At 35.8% G+C, this 21,476-nt stretch overlaps 1 protein-coding gene across 3 annotated transcripts in view; it reads right to left on the reverse strand.

Moving 5' to 3' along the window:
- Window positions 1-12,985, reverse strand: part of LOC306859843 (solute carrier family 41 member 1-like) — a 17,183-nt gene extending 4,198 nt beyond the window's left edge. Inside the window, exons 1-7 of one of the 3 annotated variants that reach the window (XM_079401182.1) lie at window positions 12,711-12,985; window positions 9,856-10,173; window positions 2,752-2,859; window positions 2,505-2,576; window positions 2,033-2,177; window positions 972-1,118; window positions 154-298 (exon numbers count right to left, since the gene is read on the reverse strand). In XM_079401182.1, the coding sequence (XP_079257308.1) occupies window positions 154-298; window positions 972-1,118; window positions 2,033-2,177; window positions 2,505-2,576; window positions 2,752-2,859; window positions 9,856-10,173; window positions 12,711-12,725 (950 nt within the window). In that variant the 5' untranslated portion in view covers window positions 12,726-12,985. Of the gene's footprint in view, window positions 1-153; window positions 299-971; window positions 1,119-2,032; window positions 2,178-2,504; window positions 2,577-2,751; window positions 2,860-6,801; window positions 7,807-9,855; window positions 10,174-11,986; window positions 12,146-12,710 lie in introns of those variants that run through there. The other 2 variants (XM_079401183.1, XM_079401184.1) reach the window with 2 other exon arrangements.
- Window positions 12,986-21,476: the final 8,491 nt, after the last annotated feature.

Below are 21,476 nucleotides of genomic sequence, written 5' to 3' on the forward strand. Positions count from 1 at the left end.
TATAATTTTTTTTTTTATATTTATATATTGTCTGTGGGAACCCTGCGTCCTCTATTACAGGCCTCTATTACATTATATATGAATATATGACCATTTTAATGTGTTTATTAACTCTGTGTTTCTGTGACTGTGTCTCTGTATGCACGTTTGTACCTGCTGATGGACATGGCCACTATAACAGGCTGCCAGCCGGACTTCAGAACCTCTTTAATCTGTGGACTCCGTCTAGCGATGAGCACCCAGAGAGGAATGAGCAGCAGGAAGAAGACACACACCAACGGGGACAAGTACCACACATCTGGACACACACAAACATTGTAGATGACACATGCTAGACATAGTAAATAGTTACATATTTTAGATAATGTGCTATGATTTGTGCAAATACAGATTTTAAGGACTCTAGTGAATAAAACTACATAGTACATACATGTGTGATGTTTCTAAACAGAAAGATGATTCCCACTCTCTAACCTCATCCCCATGGAAACCATGTCACCTCTTTGTAATAAAGTAATATTTTAGTGAATTTCTACTGCCCTCTTCTGGTACATTTTAAACAGTTCATGCTCATTAAGTAAGGAATATTTAGAGGTTCTAAAAGAAAAAGTTATTTATTTTTAATTGAATTTTTTATAGTTAATATTTTAATATATATTTAATATAAATGTCATTTAATATAAATAAAATAATAATACTTTATTATATATAATAACTTAATTATTTAATAAATCACTTCATATATATATATATATATATATATATATATATATATATATATATATAAAAAAAAGCAAGTGAATATGTTGTGAAAATTTAAATTGCACAATTTCTAAAAGGTTTTTTTTTTTTAAACACTGCTTTAATCTAATGATTGTCAATAGTTAAAGCTGTTAATAAATATCAGCCTTTTTTAATATGTAATGTACAGTTTTTAGATTTTAAACTAGCAGTTATTAATCCATGAACACCTCTGTACTGGAACAGTGTGCTGCTGACTCCAGCCAACAGAGAAAGAGTGATGAGATCTCCCAGACTGGCTGCTATCGGTGTGGCCACATTATCAGGGTTGATGCCCACTTTCCTGGAGCCAATGATCACACCAATCATCACCAGACCTGGACACGGATGAAAGCAGCAGACTCAGTAACTGACAGGATAATATTAGATTGTAATATTCAAAGAAAAAGACTAAAAGGTCCTGCTTTCTGGAATGCAAATGCTTTTATTAAACAGCATGAATCAGCCTATTAGAATGATTTCTAAAGGATCGTGTAACACAGAAGACTGGAGTAATGACTGCTATTCTTTTGGCTATTTTTTGTTGTTGTTGTTGGACAGTTTAATGGAAATGTGATGGGAATTCATGTTGTTGTTCATGATGTGCAAAGCAACATTGTGTATAATAAATTTCGGAATATTTTAAAATAACAAACGACACCCAGACTATGATTTCAGTATATTTTAGGATGCAAACTGTGATGCATTACTTATTTTTATTCTTTGTTGAATAGAAAGAAGAACACACATTTTTGCATCAATGTAAACATCTTTACAGTCACTTTCGATCAATTTAATAAATTCTTGCTGAAAAAAGTTTTTTGACAAAATTTTTACTTCTTTAACCTCATTTTGTACTGAGCAGAAAGTAATATTGGAACTTCATTTACTACTTCCAAAGTAGTATTTATGCTATTTATACATATTTATGATACGTAATTCTTCCTACCTATATTTTTTTATATATATATTGAGCACAAAGTAATATTTGAACTTGATTTTATCTGCATTGTAGATTGTGAAAAGTGAGCTAAGATATTTTATTTATGATATGCAATTTTTCCTACTTATGCAATCTTGGTTGCTTGTTACTAAAATCATTTTAGAAGCGTATAAATATCTATGAATTTCTAATGAGAAAATTATATTTATGTAACATAACATAAACTAGTGAATCATAAACAATAATGATATTTATTAAGAAAGTACATTGTGATTTCATGTTATTTTGAAGTAATAAGGAGTAGTGTACCCAAGGACAGAGCTGCCACAAATGCGGTGGTAACGCTGCTAGCACACAGGACAGCCGCCTGGTCCAGCTCTACACCCCCTCTGGACAGAGCGCCAAGACCTACGGCCGCAAGAGCTGCCAGGAAGCCCACCACAGTGGCCTGAACCTGAGGAAGACAGCAGAGCAGCTCCACAATCACAGCTGCTCATCAGAGCCTAAGATCATATGCCTTCATTCATAATTAAACTGATTAAAAATTTATTTTCATAATGAGTACTCATTGGTATTCAAGACCGAGGACTCCTGCAGAATGAAGTCTCATAGAGTAATTGTTCATATTCTTTCATATTTATTTAACATTTACTGAATGTTTGTTCGGTTAATTCATGTTTGTATTGTCTAATTTATCTCTGACGGGAAATAAAGCCAGTTTCCAGTGGATTAGGTAAAATATCAATAATATAAAACATCTGTGTGTTTCTGATTGAGCCACCTGAATGAGAGCAAGATTACAGGTCACCATCAGCCACTGCTGTTTGGGGTCATCCATCTGTCCGGTGTTAGCCTGAGGAAGACGCAGTGAAGCAGATAACCGCTTGAAGCATTTTAATTTAATCACGAGACACACTTGATCATCTCAAGGCCATTAAACGCTAAGGTTACAGCTTGAGATAGATTATAAGTAATATATGCATACAGTAATGAATATATTATCCAACTGGATGATAATTTTTACATACAGCAGTAGAGAGACGAGATGCTAGAGTCATCTCCAGGTTTCCTTTGAGCCCGACCAGAGCAGGTACCAGGATGAACACCTCTGTGATCACTTTAAACACATCCCAATGCTGAAACACACACACATACAGATGATATTTAGAAAAACAGTCAGAAACAGTGAACAGCAGGTCTCCATGATACCGAGGTTGACCTGGAACTGTTAAAACACTATTTATGAAATGAAAAGAGAAATGTGTAATTAAGCAATTTAAAACAACAAAAACAGATTTCCGTGGCATTTTAAAACCACAGTATATGGCACAAACACACTCAGATCTTCCTAAAAACTGTAATTTGGAATTTGAAGGAAGTTTATTTTCAGGAAAAATTTTTTTTTAAAAATAGTTGTCAAATAGGCTGAAATCGCGTTTGGTCTCGTACTGTATCGTGTATCTTGTCAGTGTGTGCACTTGCTTGGCCATTTGTAGTTGATAAACAGGAAAGTGGGTTCAAGCGCCAGCAGAAGGCAGTGTAATGGAAGTGGTCTTTAAGAGAAGCAGTCTATCAGCGGAAGTTTAAAATCAGCTCGTAAGTGTATTTACTTGACTCAGTGTTTAGCGCATTTGCCGTTGCTAGGAAACGCTTATTTTGTTTACTAGGATGAGAGTTGCTGAAATCGCGTTTGGTCTCGTACTGTATTTTGTATCTTGTCAGTGTGTGCACTTGCTTGGCCATTTGTAGTTGATAAACAGGAAAGTGGGTTCAAGCGCCAGCAGATGGCAGTGTAATGGAAGTGGTCTTTAAGAGAAGCAGTCTATCAGCGGAAGTTTAAAATCAGCTCGTAAGTGTATTTACTTGACTCAGTGTTTAGCGCATTTGCCGTTGCTAGGAAACGCTTATTTTGTTTACTAGGATGAGAGTTGCTGAAATCGCGTTTGGTCTCGTACTGTATCGTGTATCTTGTCAGTGTGTGCACTTGCTTGGCCATTTGTAGTTGATAAACAGGAAAGTGGGTCCAGCTGAATTGAAATGATCATTTGTTAGATTGGTATAATGAAGGTTATTATACCGCGGCAGCGGTCGCGGCAGTCGTCGTGTGAAGCCCTCTTAGTGTGAAGACCAAAGAGTGTAAGTTAAAGACCATCGACTCTACCGTGCGACTCCACCGGGCAGGGACACCGGCAAGGGATAGTAGTAGCTTTTTATTTAATTTTTTCATTGATATGTTTATTATTGAAATGTTGTTGTTATATGCATGTGTTAATTTTATTTAATTTCTTTATTTTCTTAAATATGTGGGTAGATAGTATTTATAGAGTTGTAACTTTTTAGTTTTAGTTACTTTTTCTTATTTGTAAGTCGCTTTGGACAAAAGCGTCTGATAAATGACATAAGTAAGTAAAGTAAGTAAATATTTCATTATTACATGATAATATGGTCAACATATTATATGAAATTCGAGGTAGTATTTACTAAGATTAATGTAATTTATACAGATTTAAAATACATTTTAAAAACATTAAATAAAAAAATAATTTGAATTATTTTATTACAGTAGTACAATATATTTAATTAGATTAATGACACACTGGAATATGCTTAATAAAATATTTTTATTTAATTTTATTTAATTTTTTTAATAATCTCACTATCCAAAAAAAAATCTTAAATCATTTAAAAAAAATTCTATATATAAAATACATTTTTGTTCTGATTAATTTAAACATTTAAATGCATTTTTCCCTTTTTATTTGCAGCCATTTAATATATACCGTGGAGAATGCTAGTATTTTGTTACGAATATCGCAAAAGATTTTCAAACTAAATTAAACATTTTTTAAATGCATTCACTGAAGCAATCCATCCAAAAGAACCCGCTCAATGAAATGAATTAGAATAACCACTATTAATTTGGAGTGCAAGCCACATGAAATTGCACTCAAAATTGACACTGCATAACTCAAAGGGACAACAAACATAACAACACTAGTGCAATAATACAACAGTAAACAGTAAAACAGTGATTCTCATTACCGATTTAAGCTGTGTTGCATGCTGGGAACTGAAGCCCCACACCTACAGAACAGCACATTGGCTTTCACATACATCACTGCTAATGTGACCATCATTGTCAATATTTTAAAACTGAGTGACGTCTTAATGTACAAGCCATAAACTGAGAAGCTCTCAATCGAATGAAAGAGTACAGATTAATTCAAACTAGGTCAGTTTCAGCTTTTTTTCTGATACTTCCAGTCAAAACACAGACTATAGTCATCAGTAAAGTCATAAATATCATCTCATAATGGGCAAACTGACAAAAGTGTTGATGACTCACTGAATATGAATGGCTTCTTGCACTGTGCGAGTGTGTTTATATTTAGTATGTGTCAGTACACGAGTTGAAAGCTCCTCTCTTCGCAAACCCACTCATGAAGTTAAAAATAGCCATAATGTTTAAATGAACAGATAAGAGGCCGGTGCCAGCCAGCCAGAGGCCGGTATTTTTACCACAGGCACAGTCCAGGCCGGTGTCACGTCACAGGCCCGTCCTGGGATCTAGCCCACTTCTGCTCTAGAAACAAGCTTTCATTCTCTCACCCACCCCCATGAGAATTCAATTAATAGACACAAAACACAGTCCATGCCAACCGCGTCTATCTAAAGGACAGGAACACAAGGAACCTTGTTTAAGGTTACTGGAAGCTAGCATGTGATTGTGAAGTGTGCTGATATCCTATGAGACCTCTGTATAGTGTACAAAAAATGAGTATGCAAATTGTTAACTGAAATATTCAAATATTTTGTGCTAGACTGCAATAGCTTTAGATCTACATTATTCTACAATTTCGCTTAAGGTGTAATAATGGAACACACATTATTGTTAGATTGTTACATTTTAATTTTAGTTAAAAATGTCAGTAATTTTGTAGTGGGTTTTGCCATTTGTGTGTGTGTGTGTGTGTGTGTGTGTGTGTGTACTTAACCATATTTTGGGGACAAATACAACCCAAAAGTGAGGTAAACCTGACAAAATCTCCAAAAACCTCCCTTTGGGGACGTCCTCATTTGTAAAACGGGTTTAAAAATAAACTAAAAGTTTAGGTGTAGGGTTGGTGTAGGGCAATAGCACATACAGTTTGTTCAGTATAAAAACCATTACGCCTATGGAATGTCCCCATTTAGATAGCTAAGTAAACGTGTGTGTGTGTGTGTGTGTGTGTGTGTGTGTGTATTTCTATTCATCTTTATTTTATGTCATCATTTTTCATTTTGTTATTTTTTATGTATTTATTTTTTATCATTAAGTTTTAATTAAGTTTATTTTATCATTTAATACTTGATTTTGTTCCTTCTTTTTTTCAATTAACAAAAAAAATTCTGAGTGTTAGTTAAAATAACAGCAATGCCTTGTAAGTAGTAAAAAAAACACTCACATTTGAACCTTTTATACTATTAAATACTTAAATACTATTATAATTTTTTTAAATGAATGAATTGATCAATGAATTTTATGAAATAATTTAATTTATTAATGTTTTTTCATTATTGTTGCTGTCATGTTATTAAAGCATTAAGCCATTCAAAGCCATGCACTGCAGTTATTTTTCCTAGAATAAGTTAGTTTTAGTCTTATTCTCTTATTCTATATATCTTATTAACCTGGTTTATATCTTTAACATTCAATACTGAAATACTTTAACATTTATCCACTAACAAAATAAACTTAAAAACGCTAATATCATATTTTTAGACATGTATATCATGATATTTCTGAAGTAACGCGAATTTACCATGGTATATGAATATAATAGTATCATGCCCTTACTAAAATACTGCAGTTACACATCCTCCAAGGTACTTCAGTGAAAATCATGGCACTACCATGGCGCATGTCCAAAAAAATTTAACTTTTTTGTATATCAAAATACCATGCTATTACCATCTGATCCCATCACTGAACCATGGTACCGTCAATGGTTCTCAATACTGATTGGACAGCATTATTTACAGATTCAATAATAGATACAACCAAGAAATACAGCAAATCTAGATTAAATCGCTCATACTTGGACAATGTCCATGACGATACCGGCCGCCACCATACCCAGTCCGCCCAGCAGATAAGGCAGTAGAACCTGCGCAGCGATGACATATGAGCTCTCTGGCAAGAAACCATGAGCCGAACGAGTGAGCTTGCAGGTAAAACCTCTGAGCTTCTTCCCCTGATAACAGAGCTCCAACTCTAACTGAGTGACCACCATCTCTGTTACCCCATTCCCCAACGGTGAGGGCCACAGCAGAGATCGACGAGGGTTCCTGGAAGCTTTTAACACCCTCCTAGATGTTCTTACGATTAAACGATGAGGCGATTTAGTATCTTCAGATTGTTCCAGGATAGCAAAGGCCCAAAAAGTTGGCTGAAGCAGGCAGTATATATATTTCAGTTCTTCTTGAAGATGTCATTTGTTCATCTATCAATACCACATGGGTTTTTCGACCAAAATCCAACAGGAACCTTCACATTCAAAAATGTCTCAGCTGAGTTGGTTTTCTGAATGCCAAAATCCACTTCTTGAGAAGCTTCGAGACTTGCCTTATGCCTGATGAAATGAAGAATCTAGTTGTTCTCCACGGCTGTCCCTTGAAGACTGCTACAATAATTTCCAAGCTGCCTTTTTTTTCACACGCAGGTCGCTGGAACGTCCATGTACACAAACACTATGTTCTCCAGAGCACGGCTTTTCTGTGAGTCGTGACTCACATGACAAACGTTCCTTTCCGTATCAGCGTCGATTTAAACTCCTCTCCATCATCAGGCCTGGTCTAACAGGTCTAGAACGTGACAGAAACACATGTTGAGGCTTTATTTCCACTCGTTTCTGTGGGCAGTCCTTTAGGCCCCCTCCTCACTGGTGCATCAGGTCCTCGAACAGTCACTCGTCTAACCCTTATTACTCCCCATCAACCGTTTCATCTGCTCAGTTTTGCGTCTGTCCCCCTGTCCTGCTCTCTGCTAATGTCTCCTCTGATGTATAACTGACCCTGTCTTATCAGCTGTGAATGGGCTGAGTGCTTGGCAGAGGGAAGAGAGGGGGGAAAGGAAAAGATAGATCGAGATTGAACAAGTGTGTGTATGAGAGACAAAGAGACAGATTGAGAACCCATGGGGTTGTAAAAGCAGCGTTGTTCGATTGCTCACCACTCTACCGCTTGCCAGTATGTACAGGACACGTTGGAAAGAGGGGCATGATTCAGCTAAAAAAAAAAACTGCTTGGTTGTGAACACGGCACAGTGACGCAGCAAATCCAGACCCACATCACCAACACACATCTCTGATCTCATTCTTTAAACACCGTCAGGACACCAAATCTCTTAAGACTATTATATGACAACTGGTTCTATAGGCACAGGATATAATATTCAATATTTACTTACTCTCATATGGAAGTCTGTTTCCGCCACGGAATAAAAAAATAAAAAAGGTAATTGTGACTTTTTATCTCACAACTCTGAATTTATATCTCGCTATTTTAAGTTAACATCTCGCAATTCTGACTTTATTTCTCAAAATTCTGAATTTATATTTTGCAATTAAGAATTTACATATTACAATTCTGACTTTTTTGTAGCAATTTCGAGTTTACTACATCTTACAATTCAGACTTTATTTCTCACAGTTTTGAGTTTATATCTTGCAATTATGAATAAACATCTCTCAATTCTGACTTTTTTTTCTAGAAATTCTGAGTTTACATCTTGCAATTCTTACTGTATTTCTCACAATTTTGAGTTTTTAGGGCTGGCCGATATATCGAGGAGCGTCTCGCTGCAGAACACAAGATCCAGGGGGCGTGGCTAGATCCAGATCCAACTCCTCCCACCTTACATATACCTAAACCTACCCATCTCCATCCCCTGATCCCTAAACCCACCCATCTCCACCGCTAAAAACCTACCAATATCCACCCCCTAGATGTGGACCACGCCCCCTGGATCTTGTGGGCTGCAGCGAGCCCTAGATCACTGACAAGCTACACAATATCGCCTTATTCTAGCAATTCCGAGTTTACATCTTGCAATTCTTACTGTATTTCTCACAATTTTGAGTTTATATCTTACAATTATGAAATAACGTCTCAAAATTCTGACTTTTTTTCAAGCAATTCCGAGTTTATATCTTGCAATTATGAATTAACATCTCACAATTCTTATTTATTCTAGCAATTCTGAGTTTACATCTTGTAATTTTGACTTTTTTTCCTCACAATTTGAGTTTATATTTTGCAATTAACATCTCACAATTCTTACTTTATTTTTGACTAATTTTGAGTTTACATCTCACAATTCTGATTTTATTTCTCCTTATTCTGAGTTTATATATCGCAATTCTGACTTTTTTCTCAAAATTTCAGGTTTATATCTTGCAAATCTGACTTATTTCTCGTAATTCTGGGTTTACATCTCAACTTTTTATTACTTTTTCTTGGAATTCCAAGGTTAAATCTCACAATTCTGACTGATTTCTTTTGAGATCTGAGTTTTTATCTCTTGGTGGACATAAAGATCTTATGTCTGTATCACGAACATGTGCAATATGTGTTCAATATATGTTTTGCCACATTTCATTTTGTAGTGACTGGAGTTTTCCAGCTTCAAGAAGGGACACGAGTCACTACTTTTATGGTACTTTGATAACATCGTCCTATTATGTTTGTTTATTTTGTCCATTTTTGGAGCTTGACTGTCCTAAAAACCTATTCAAAAACCGTTCATTCATAGCCTGGTCATTTTGTTAAACATCTCAATTTGTGCTCCACAAAACATACAGCTTTGTAATGACTTCAAAAAAACATAATTTTTGTGTGAACACCTGCATTAAAGCTTAATGATTGGAGTGTTTTTCCAGTCCCTCGCTTTCCGAGTGAATTTTAATCATCACATTAATTTCCCTCACACTCTGCTTCCTGTAAGTGAGGACCATAAATATCAGCACTTGACATGCTGGATAATTAAAGTGGGCACATTAGCTGCTATAGTATCAACCTCAAACTATTGGAAAGTCATATCAGGCTATAAAGTGTTACATAAACTTGCAGAAAGTTCTTCAAAAGTCTCTTACTTGCACACTGTCCAGCACCATGCCTGCCATCACCATCCCCATCCCAGCCAGCAGGTAGGGGAACAGCACCTGCAGACAGATAGAAATGGCCGACTCATCCTCTATCTTAGCCTGGGCTGTTTTGGTCCTGTCCTCCACAGGCTTTTTGGGTGGTATGGTGGGAGGGGGTAACAGCAGGTCATTCTGCCCATCTAGACTGCCAGTCCGATCCAAACCACCCTGCCCCTTCCCTTTCCCCTTTTTGGGCTTCTTGCGGCCACCTCCTTTCCTCTGCCGAACTTCGTCTCCTGCCATAGCGGAGTCTCCGGTCCTCTCCCTCTGAGCAACAGAAAGTCAATTAAAGACAGCTCTTTAACATCGATGCAGGTACATCCAAAAATAAGGGGTTAATTTATTCAAAAACATGTGGCTGGGGTTCATAAGTCTGAGACCAGAAGCTTCTTTTTTTGCATTTTTCTAATGATAAATAATTTGAGTGACAAGCTGCATAACAAACGTAAATATTTGGTGATGTAATAAACATTCTAATGAATTATGATTGTAGGATATCACACTAATATATAAATGTATATATATATATATATATATATATATATATATATATATATATATATATATATATATATACTTTACTTTTAGTCATTTAGCAGACGCTTTTCTCCAAAGCGACTTACAAAAAAAAAAAAATATATATATATATATATATATATATATATTTTTTTTTTTTTTTTTTTGCATTATATTTGTTCAGAAAAATATTTAATAAAATTATAAAATATATAATATCTTGCAATTATGAATTAACATCTAACAATTCTTACTTTTTCTAGAAATTCTGAGTTTACATCTTGTAATTTTTACTTTTTTTCTCACAATTTGAGTTTATATTTTGCAATTATTAATTAACATCTCACAATTCTTACTTTATTTTTGACTAATTTTGAGTTTATATCTCACAATTCTGATTTTTATGCAATATACAATAACATTTTACATAATATAAAAATATATAATAGTATAAAACAAATAAATGTTAAATGTCAACACTTGAACGCTAAAACTGAATCTAAAGGCCATTAAACAATAAAAATAAAAAAAATCACACATTTTCGTTATTTTAAGTAAACATTAACTCAAATAAAATAAAATATTCAAAAAAATATTTTTTTTTATTTTCATTTCTCTTTTTATATTAAAATGAAAATTTAAAAAAAGAACATTAAAATAAAAACGAAAAATAAAAAACTGATTCAAACCATCAATGATACTTACTTTACTTTACTTTTACTTTTGTCATTTAGCAGACGCTTTTGTCCAAAGCGACTTACAAATAAGAAAAAGTAACTAAAACTAAAAAGTTACAACTCTATAAATACTATCTACCCACATATTTAAGAAAATAAAGAAATTAAATAAAATTAACACATGCATATAACAACAACATTTCAATAATAAACATATCAATGAAAAAATTAAATAAAAAGCTACTACTATCCCTTGCCGGTGTCCCTGCCCGGTGGAGTCGCACGGTAGAGTCGATGGTCTTTACACTCTTTACTTTTTTACTTTGATACTAAAATGACATTGTTTATTGCATAATTAATTTCAATTCCCAATTCCAGACTTTTAGTGTGGTGGCAGTCTTTTGAACCCCAAATATACAATTAAAGTAAACATGTATTTTTCCTGATTTATCTGTAAGTGAATGTTTGTTTTTTACATGAAGCATGTGCACACAGTTAAGCTGCACTAGTATTACTGCATCCCTGTTAATGCATTCATGTCTGATAATCAGTTCACAGATATTTGCATTGGTACTTTGTAATAGAAATATAATGATACAAATATAATGATCTAAAATGTATCAACAATCTGATCTGAAAGGTTTCACATCGATCTGATATTCATGTTTTGGTCCATAAGCACTGATGACACGTTGCCATAGCAATATCAAGTCGCACATTCTCATAGATATCACTGACAAATCTCACAACAAAGCAAATAAATGTGCGTCGAAACGGAATGTTATTGATGAGAAGGACAGATGCGGAAAACAATAATGGGTTACACACGGATCATGATGGCTTGTGCTCCACATCAGCAATAGAAAGTCACGTAAAGAACAGCCTACCGTCTCAAATTAGCCCTTCTTTTGTGTTTATATTCATCACATTATATGAAACTTCGCTATCGATAACGATATTAATCACTGTAAATGCTTAAGCGCGTTGAATCACTACTCGAAATGTTTAACTTCCTAGATAGGAAACGAATTCACCAATAGTACTACGGAGAAAGATTAGCTCATGAATATTTATTAGTCACGTGACGGGACGCGCCTGGTAGCTGACGAAGCAACGTCTGCCTGCTGAAATTAATATTCATGAGCAGATTCCTGATTTTGTGCAGTAATTCGACAGAAGACGAACTATGATGTATTCCATCAATGTATGTAAACCAGAATATAGTACTTTTGAGAATAATAACCTAACACAGTCTGTTGTTTTAAAACTTTAACATGCAATCGACTTGCGTTAAGGTTTTAATGTTTACAAATTAGTTTGAGGTGCATTTTTTCAGAGATGTTTTCAGTGAAACAAAGCGGCTTTAATCTACGCATATGTGCTTCTATCATCAGTAAATAGTGGATATTTTTATTCAGTGCCTAGAATCTTCCACTCCGTTCACTACAAAGATTTATTAATTAATTCATTTGGTGATATTTTCTGTCGATTAACCTTACTTAATAGTTATGCTAGCAGGTGGCGACAATCAAAAACTGAACGACATGTGTTTAAAGGAACACTCCACATTTTTGGAAATAGGCTCATTTTACAACTCCCCAAGAGTTTTACCGTTTTTGAATCCATTCAGCCGATCTCCGGGTCTGGAGGTAATAGCACATTTAGCTTAGTTTAGCATAGATCATTGAATCGGATTAGACCATTAGCATCTCGCTCAAAAATGACTAAATAGTTTTGATAACTTTCCTATTTAAAGCTTGACTCTTCTGTAGTTACATCGTGCACTAAGACCGACGGAAAATTAAAAGATGCGATTTTCTAGGCCGACATGGCTAGGAACTATACTCTCATTCCGGCGTAATAATCAAGGAAATTTGCTTCTGTACAGTGGGTGCAGCAGGCGCAGTGATATCACGCAGTGCCTGAAAGTAGTCCCCAGTTCGGTAAAGTGAAGTGAAGTGACATTCAGCCAAGTATGGTGACCCATACTTGGAATTCGTGCTCTGCATTTAACCCATCCAACGTGCACACGCACACACCGTGAACATACACCCGGAGCAGTGGGCAGCCATTTTATGCTGCAGCGCCCGGGGAGCAGTTGGGGGTTCGGTGCCTTGCTCAAGGGCACCTCAGTCGTGGTATTGAGGGTGGAGAGAGCACTGGACATTCACTCCCCCCACCTACAATTCCTGCCGGCCGGGGACTCGAACCCGCAACCTTTGGATTACAAGGCTAATAGTTATGTATAGTTATGATAGTTATGTAAATAGTTATGATATAGCTGGGGACTACTTTCAGGCGCTGCGTAATATTACTGCGCCTGCTGCACCCATTCCTAGCCATAATTACTTAATTTGTAATGAAACATGATATTAAGGAATGAGAGAATAAACATGCTGTCTACTTTTAAAGTTAAGTATATAATAACGTTACTGCTCTACCTTGCATTTTTCCACATTGCAGGTGTCCACGCATGCATCTAACTTCCAAAGGTCATGAAAAGTTGCATAACAGGCAGACAATTTATAATTGAATGTACCAATGGCCCATTTTATGGGAAGCTAATAACACAAATCAATCTCAAATCCAGCTATGGTGTAAGTATACAGCACAGATATGTCCATGCAAATCTAACACTTAAATATCTTACCTACCACAATGTCGCAAAGGAAAGGAAAGTCGTAAGAGACCAGCATAAATCTTAGAGGGCACCGAGAATAACAACGTGAAGTAGGATTGGAGGATTCACAGATAGGGGGGCCTTGGAGAGTGTCTTAAATTTCATCCTGTTGGCAGTTTAGATCAACCCCCTCCTGTCTGACCTCATCTGCCACTGAGAAAATAGTGTTGACAGGGAAACCCACCGCTCCTCTCCCTTCAAAGAGCCAGTTAACCGCTTTCCATACACGTATCACAGTCACTTCACTGCCACCAAATTTGAAATGACAGTGTTTGCATTCACAGGTTTTGGAAAAGCTCTTAGACCGCATTTGGTGGTGTAATTATGCAAACAACTTTAAAGCACAGCATATGACATTCAGTAAGTCAGTTTACACTGAATTTACACTCCGGTAACTTCTGTTGCTTTCAAAACATTGTCTCAAAGGGCTATTACATAACCACATTTTCAAATTTCGGGTTTTTTGTTTATATATTTCATAACAGTATTATGTAATGGTATTCTCATTTGAATTGTCACCATATTTTATTATTTATTTCTTGCAGGAACAAGAGAAAGAAGCCAGACTGTAACAGAATCAAAATCGACATAGATCAAAGATCCTAGACTGTGTTTGGATGTCAAAACTAGCTCACTGAGTACTGCACAGTCCTTCAAAAACAGTAAGGAAAACAGTATTGTAAATGTTTCAACACATAGTATGCTACATAATTGTCACATGATTTACATTACATGTGTGTAATGCTATCATCTGGGAAGTAAGGGTATTTTGCCTTTTCAGTTCAATTTTATATAAAATAGCTATTCTTTATATTTGTATACTTTATATTTCATCACACTGTAAATGGAATGTCAAGTCAGACACATTGCATTGTAGGATACACTATATTACACTGCAGTATAGAGCCGGTCACCCTAGTCTGCATGGAAGTTTATATGTATGCGCGAGTGTTTTATGGATGTGTATGCGCGCGCATCGAGTTTATATGTATGTGCGAATGTTTATAGGTGTGTCTGCATGGAAGTTTATATGTATGCGCGAGTATTTATAGGTGTGTCTGCATGGAAGTTTATATGTATGCGTGAGTATTTATAGGTGTGTCTGCATGGAAGTTTATTTGTATGCGCTAGTGTTTTATGGATGTGTATGCGCGTGCATCGAGTTTATATGTATGTGCGAATGTTTATAGGTGTGTCTGCATGGAAGTTTATATGTATGCGCGAGTAGCTATTTATAGGTGTGTCTGCATGGAAGTTTATATGTATGCGCGAGTATTTATATAGGTGTGTCTGCATGGAAGTTTATTTGTATGCGCGAGTGTTTATAGGTGTGTCTGCATGGAAGTTTATTTGTATGCGCGAGTGTTTTATGGATGTGTATGCGCGCGCATCGAGTTTATATGTATGTGCGAATGTTTATAGGTGTGTCTGCATGGAAGTTTATATGTATGCGCGAGTATTTATAGGTGTGTCTGCATGGAAGTTTATTTGTATGCGCGAGTGTTTTATGGATGTGTATGAGCGCGCATCGAGTTTATATGTATGTGCGAATGTTTATAGGTGTGTGTGCATGGAAGTTTATTTGTATGCGCGAGTGTGTTATGGATGTGTATGCGCGCGCATCGAGTTTATATGTATGTGCGAATGTGCGAGTAGCTATTTATAGGTGTGTCTGCATGGAAGTTTATATGTATGCGCGAGTAGCTATTTATAAGTGTGTCTGCATGGAAGTTTATATGTATTCGCGAGTGTTTTATGGATGTGTACGCGCGCGCATCGAGTTTATATGTATGTGCGAATGTTTATAGGTGTGTCTGCATGGAAGTTTATATGTATGCGCGAGTAGCTATTTATAGGTGTGTCTGCATGGAAGTTTATATGTATGCGGGAGTGTTTTATGGATGTGTATGCGCGCGCATCGAGTTTATATGTATGTGCGAATGTTTATAGGTGTGTCTGCATGGAAGTTTATATGTGTGCGCGAGTAGCTATTTATAGGTGTGTCTGCATGGAAGTTTATGTGTATGCGCGAGTGTTTTATGGATGTGTATGCGTGCGCATCGAGTTTATATGTATGTGCGAGTAGCTATTTATAGGTGTGTCTGCATGGAAGTTTATATGTATGCGCGAGTAGCTATTTATAGGTGTGTCTGCATGGAAGTTTATATGTATGCGCGAGTAGCTATTTATAGGTGTGTCTGCATGGAAGTTTATATGTATGCGCGAGTATTTATAGGTGTGTCTGCATGGAAGTTTATTTGTATGCGCGAGTGTTTTATGGATGTGTATGCGCGCGCATCGAGTTTATATGTATGTGCGAATGTGCGAGTAGCTATTTATAGGTGTGTCTGCATGGAAGTTTATATGTATGGGCGAGTAGCTATTTATAGGTGTGTCTGCATGGAAGTTTATATGTATGCGCGAGTAGCTATTTATAGGTGTGTCTGCATGGAAGTTTATATGTATGCGCGAGTATTTATAGGTGTGTCTGCATGGAAGTTTATTTGTATGAGCGAGTGTTTTATGGATGTGTATGCGCGCGCATCGAGTTTATATGTATGTGCGAATGTTTATAGGTGTGTCTGCATGGAAGTTTATATGTATGCGCGAGTGTTTTATGGATGTGTACGCGCGCGCATCGAGTTTATATGTATGTGCGAATGTTTATAGGTGTGTCTGCATGGAAGTTTATATGTGTGCGCGAGTAGCTATTTATAGGTGTGTCTGCATGGAAGTTTATGTGTATGCGCGAGTGTGTTATGGATGTGTATGCGCGCGCATCGAGTTTATATGTATGTGCGAATGTTTATAGGTGTGTCTGCATGGAAGTTTATATGTATGCGCGAGTATTTATAGGTGTGTCTGCATGGAAGTTTATTTGTATGCGCGAGTGATAACTTCAAACTCTTTGCAATTTTTCTCTGAGAAAATCCTTTCTGATATTGCTCCACTATTTTTCGCCGCAGCATTGGGGGAATTGGTGATCCTCTTCCCATCTTGACTTCTGAGAGACACCGCCACTCTGAGAGGCTCTTTTTATACCCAATCATGTTGCCAATTGACCTAATAAGTTGCAAATAAGCTGTTCCTTATATGTACATTTAACTTTTCCGGCCTCTTATTGCTACCTGTCCCAACTTTTTTGGAATGTGTAGCTCTCATGAAATCCAAAATGAGCCAATATTTGGCATGACATTTCAAAATGTCTCACTTTCAACATTTGATGTGTTATCTATATTCTATTGTGAATAAAATATAAATTCATGAGATTAAGTTTATGAGTAAATTATTGCATTCCTTTTTATTCACAATTTGTACAGTGTCCCAACGTTTTTGGAATCGGGTTTGTACTTCAGTTTGTGTGCATTGAATTTATTTAATACACGAGTTTCACAATTTTAGTTGAATTACTGAAATAAATTTACTTTTCCACCACATTCTAATTTATTGAGATGCACCTGTACATGTGGCAGAGATGTACCGTAAAAATCAATTAAAGACGTAATCAAACAGACGATGAACACTAACAGCAATGATTATAAGTTTTAATCAAACTTTTCTCAGAATTGTGAGATAAAAAGTTGCAATTGTCAAATTCTGACAGGAAAAATGTCAGCTCACAATTCTGACATTTTCTTGCAACTGTGTGTTTATACATTACAATTCTGAGGAAAGGAAGAAAAAAAAGAATTGAGAATTATATCAGGGTGTCTACTACAGACCTTTTTAATACCACCTTTTGTGAAATTTAAGACTAAACCTGTGATGGAAATACACATTATATTACATGCATGTGTGATATTTAATGTTAAAAGAAAACTAAATATCCTCCTGAACCCCAAGCATAGCATTTTGTTCACTGTAATGAACAAAGACTTACAGCATGTAAACAGGCAAACACAACAAATAAACAGGGAAAGAAATTAAATATCAATATTCCCATGAAATATTAGATATTCTAATGAAAATGTTGCTAATTACTACTCCCATTATTACTACTACTATCTCCACTTCTTTTTTCATTTATTTATAGCTATTTTACACACATAATGCATAAAATAAGAGTATATCAATTCATTATGTTTTATCTTTCATAACAGTTGAGAATCATCTTTATACAAAGTTTGGTTAACAAAAATCCTGAAACATAAAAATTGATTGATTGATTCCGTCAAAAATGGTTTTTGCCAATACATGTCTTTTGAACAACACATAAAATGTCCCCTAAAAGCCTAATTTCACAAAACCTTTTTCCCCTGGTTATCAGGAGGATATTATCACTGTCAAAATGCTATCCATTATTACCATACAATGAACTTTTCATATCAGCAGACAATATCCCATACAAAATATCCTCACAAAAGCACTGCATCACCAAGATTTTTGGTGGTATAAACATAAGAAGCTATATTTTCATCAGTGCTCTATCAGCTTTTACATGCTTAAATCTTATTTTTTTATATTTACCCCAAGATGTTATTTACCTTAATAAAGGCCAATTTTTTTAACATTAATAAATGTATGCATCATCTTTAATGTCTAATAATTAGTTAACAAAACAAAAAAAAAAAATCAGAAAATCAAAATGCACTATAGCGCTGTTGCCAATCAAATAAAATTTACAGTGCAAAATTACAACTGCAATAACATTTTGAATAGGCCTATAGAAAAAAGATATGCTGAGGAAAAAGCATACTTTTAAATACACTAAACCGCAAGTAGATGATGTTAATTTGCTTATTAATTTAACCGATTGGTTGGTTCAAAGCGCTGTACTAAAACAATGCGGAGTGTTTCTTGGAGAATGTGAAATACTTCTGCTGTCATCTTTCTTTGGAACTATTTTCATTGGTGAAACAGAACAAACCAGTCAGTATTGTGTTTAAAATTTACTTGTTTGTTGAACTAAAATCAAGGCAATATTTGCACTCGTGAAAATATTGAGCAAAATAGCTCCCTTGTCATGGTATGTTACTTAAATATATTAAACATGTACAATTTTTACCTCTGTATGTTTCGGTTTCTGTGAATTTCTTTATGAGTGCCGTTGCACATTTCAAGCCTCAACAACAGCTGTTTGCGTTGAATGTAATAAAATCAAAAGAATCATTTTAACCCACGGCCACCGGTGAAATCCGAGAGCTCTCTGACTCTCCATAGACAGCAATGGTACTACCACTACAGTCAAGGCACAGAAACATAGTAAGGACGTCGTTAAAATGGTCAGTGATTCAATCATAATTTTACGAAGCTACAAGAATACTTTTTGTACCCCCCCACCAAAAAAAAAAAAAAAAAACGATTTTATTCAACAATTCTTCTCCTCCGTGTGTTCCAAAGATGAACGAAGGTCTTACGGGTTTGGAACGACATTAGGGTGAGTAATTAATGACCGAATTTTCATTTTTGGATGAGCTATCCTTTTAAAGCTCTATAGGAGGAGTTAAGAGTTGAAAATTTCAGTCTCTAAAGAAAACATAATAATAATAATATTAAGTTGAAATAGGTTAACAATATGCAATATACAATGATATACTTTAAAGCCTTACCTAAGACTGCTATTACCAGTACATTCAATATTTGCTAAACTAACAAATCAAAAACAGTCTTCGAATTAATGCTTATTTCCCATTACCCCATTATGAATTACTGAACGATTATTAACTTTTAAGTTCAAAAGACAACCAAATGAACACTTAAGTAGCAAATGTACAGTATTCATATGCATAGAACATAATATTACAGTAAAACTACAACAGGAGTTGTCAAACCTGTCCTGGAGGACCCCCTTCCCTGCACATTTTGTATGTCTCCATCATCAAACACACCTGATTCGACTCATCATCTTGTTAGTAGAGACTGCAAGAACTAAACCGGGTGTGTCTGATAAGGGAGACATACAAAATATGCAGGGCTGGAGGTCCTCCAGGACAGGGTTGAAAACCACTGCACTACAGTATAGGGAACATATTCTCTATTAACTACAATTTTTGCCTTAATTAACTCCTAATTTACTGCTTATTAATAGTTGGTAAGGTAGTTTTTGTAGCATTTAAATTTAGGTATTGGGTAGGATATAGGGATGTAGAATAAGGTCATGCAGAATAAGGCATTAATATGTGCTTATAATATACTAGTAATATGCAAGCTAATAAGCAACTAGTTAAAAGTGAGAGTTGAACTCTACAATAAAGTGTTACCAATATTAATGTCACCAAGAAAGTAGAAACGGATTACAGTACCTTTGTTGTAAAAGGAGATATTTTATTGCTTCATCAGTGTTCATCTTCAAGCAGGCAGTTTGGGTTCTGGATGAAAACAAATCTAACGTTAGTTGTTAACGTTATTCAAAAGCAGCATTACACCCCAAATTAATGCAACTGTCACATAGTACTGAATGTGCATGTGAAACAAAGGTATAAAGATAAAAAAAATCATGTCATTCTCGATTGAAACTGATTTTTGTTTGTGTAAATACGTAAAGGATAAAAAAGAAATACGTAAACTGAAAAATACATTAATAAACGTACAGTCCAGTAATTATTGGGGAAGGGAGAGTTCCGCTGACCGCTGATACAGGTTTGTTGTGTGGTCCACACACTGTAACTCACCAGCGAGTAAAACATCCTCCAGCACCTCTGTGTCCGATTCCACCGCGTTTGAATGTGAAAGACTCCGAGTCCGTACTCACTTAGTTCCGTCAGATAACACCATCCCGACCACGAACATTTTACTCCAATTTCTTCAACAACCGATCGGGCGGCTCGTCGATTTCAAATGTGTGCGCGAGTAGCTATTTATAGGTGTGTCTGCATGGAAGTTTATATGTATGCGCGAGTGTTTTATGGATGTGTATGCGCGCGCGTCGAGTTTATATGTATGTGCGAATGTTTATAGGTGTGTCTGCATGGAAGTTTATATGTATGCGCGAGTATTTATAGGTGTGTCTGCATGGAAGTTTATTTGTATGCGCGAGTGTTTATAGGTGTGTCTGCATGGAAGTTTATTTGTATGCGCGAGTGTTTTATGGATGTGTATGCGCGAGCATCGAGTTTATATGTATGTGCGAATGTTTAAAGGTGTGTCTGCATGGAAGTTTATTTGTATGCGCGAGTGTGTTATGGATGTGTATGCGCGCGCATGGAGTTTATATGTATGTGCGAATGTGCGAGTAGCTATTTATAGGTGTGTCTGCATGGAAGTTTATATGTATGTGCGAGTAGCTATTTATAGGTGTGTCTGCATGGAAGTTTATATGTATGCGGGAGTGTTTTATGCATGTGTATGCGCGCGCATCGAGTTTATATGTATGTGCGAATGTTTATAGGTGTGTCTGCATGGAAGTTTATATGTATGCGCGAGTATTTATAGGTGTGTCTGCATGGAAGTTTATTAGTATGCGCCAGTGTTTTATGGATGTGTATGCGCGCGCATCGAGTTTATATGTATGTGCGAATGTTTATAGGTGTGTCTGCATGGAAGTTTATATGTATGAGCGAGTAGCTATTTATAGGTGTGTCTGCATGGAAGTTTATATGTATGCGCGAGTGTTTTATGTGTATGCGCGCGCATCGAGTTTATATGTATGTGCGAATGTTTATAGGTGTGTCTGCATGGAAGTTTATATGTATGCGCGAGTAGCTATTTATAGGTGTGTCTGCGTGGAAGTTTATATGTATGCGGGAGTGTTTTATGGA

The sequence above is a fragment of the Barbus barbus genome (assembly GCF_936440315.1).
Source record: "Barbus barbus genome assembly, chromosome: 40".
Classification (NCBI taxonomy): domain Eukaryota; kingdom Metazoa; phylum Chordata; class Actinopteri; order Cypriniformes; family Cyprinidae; genus Barbus; species Barbus barbus.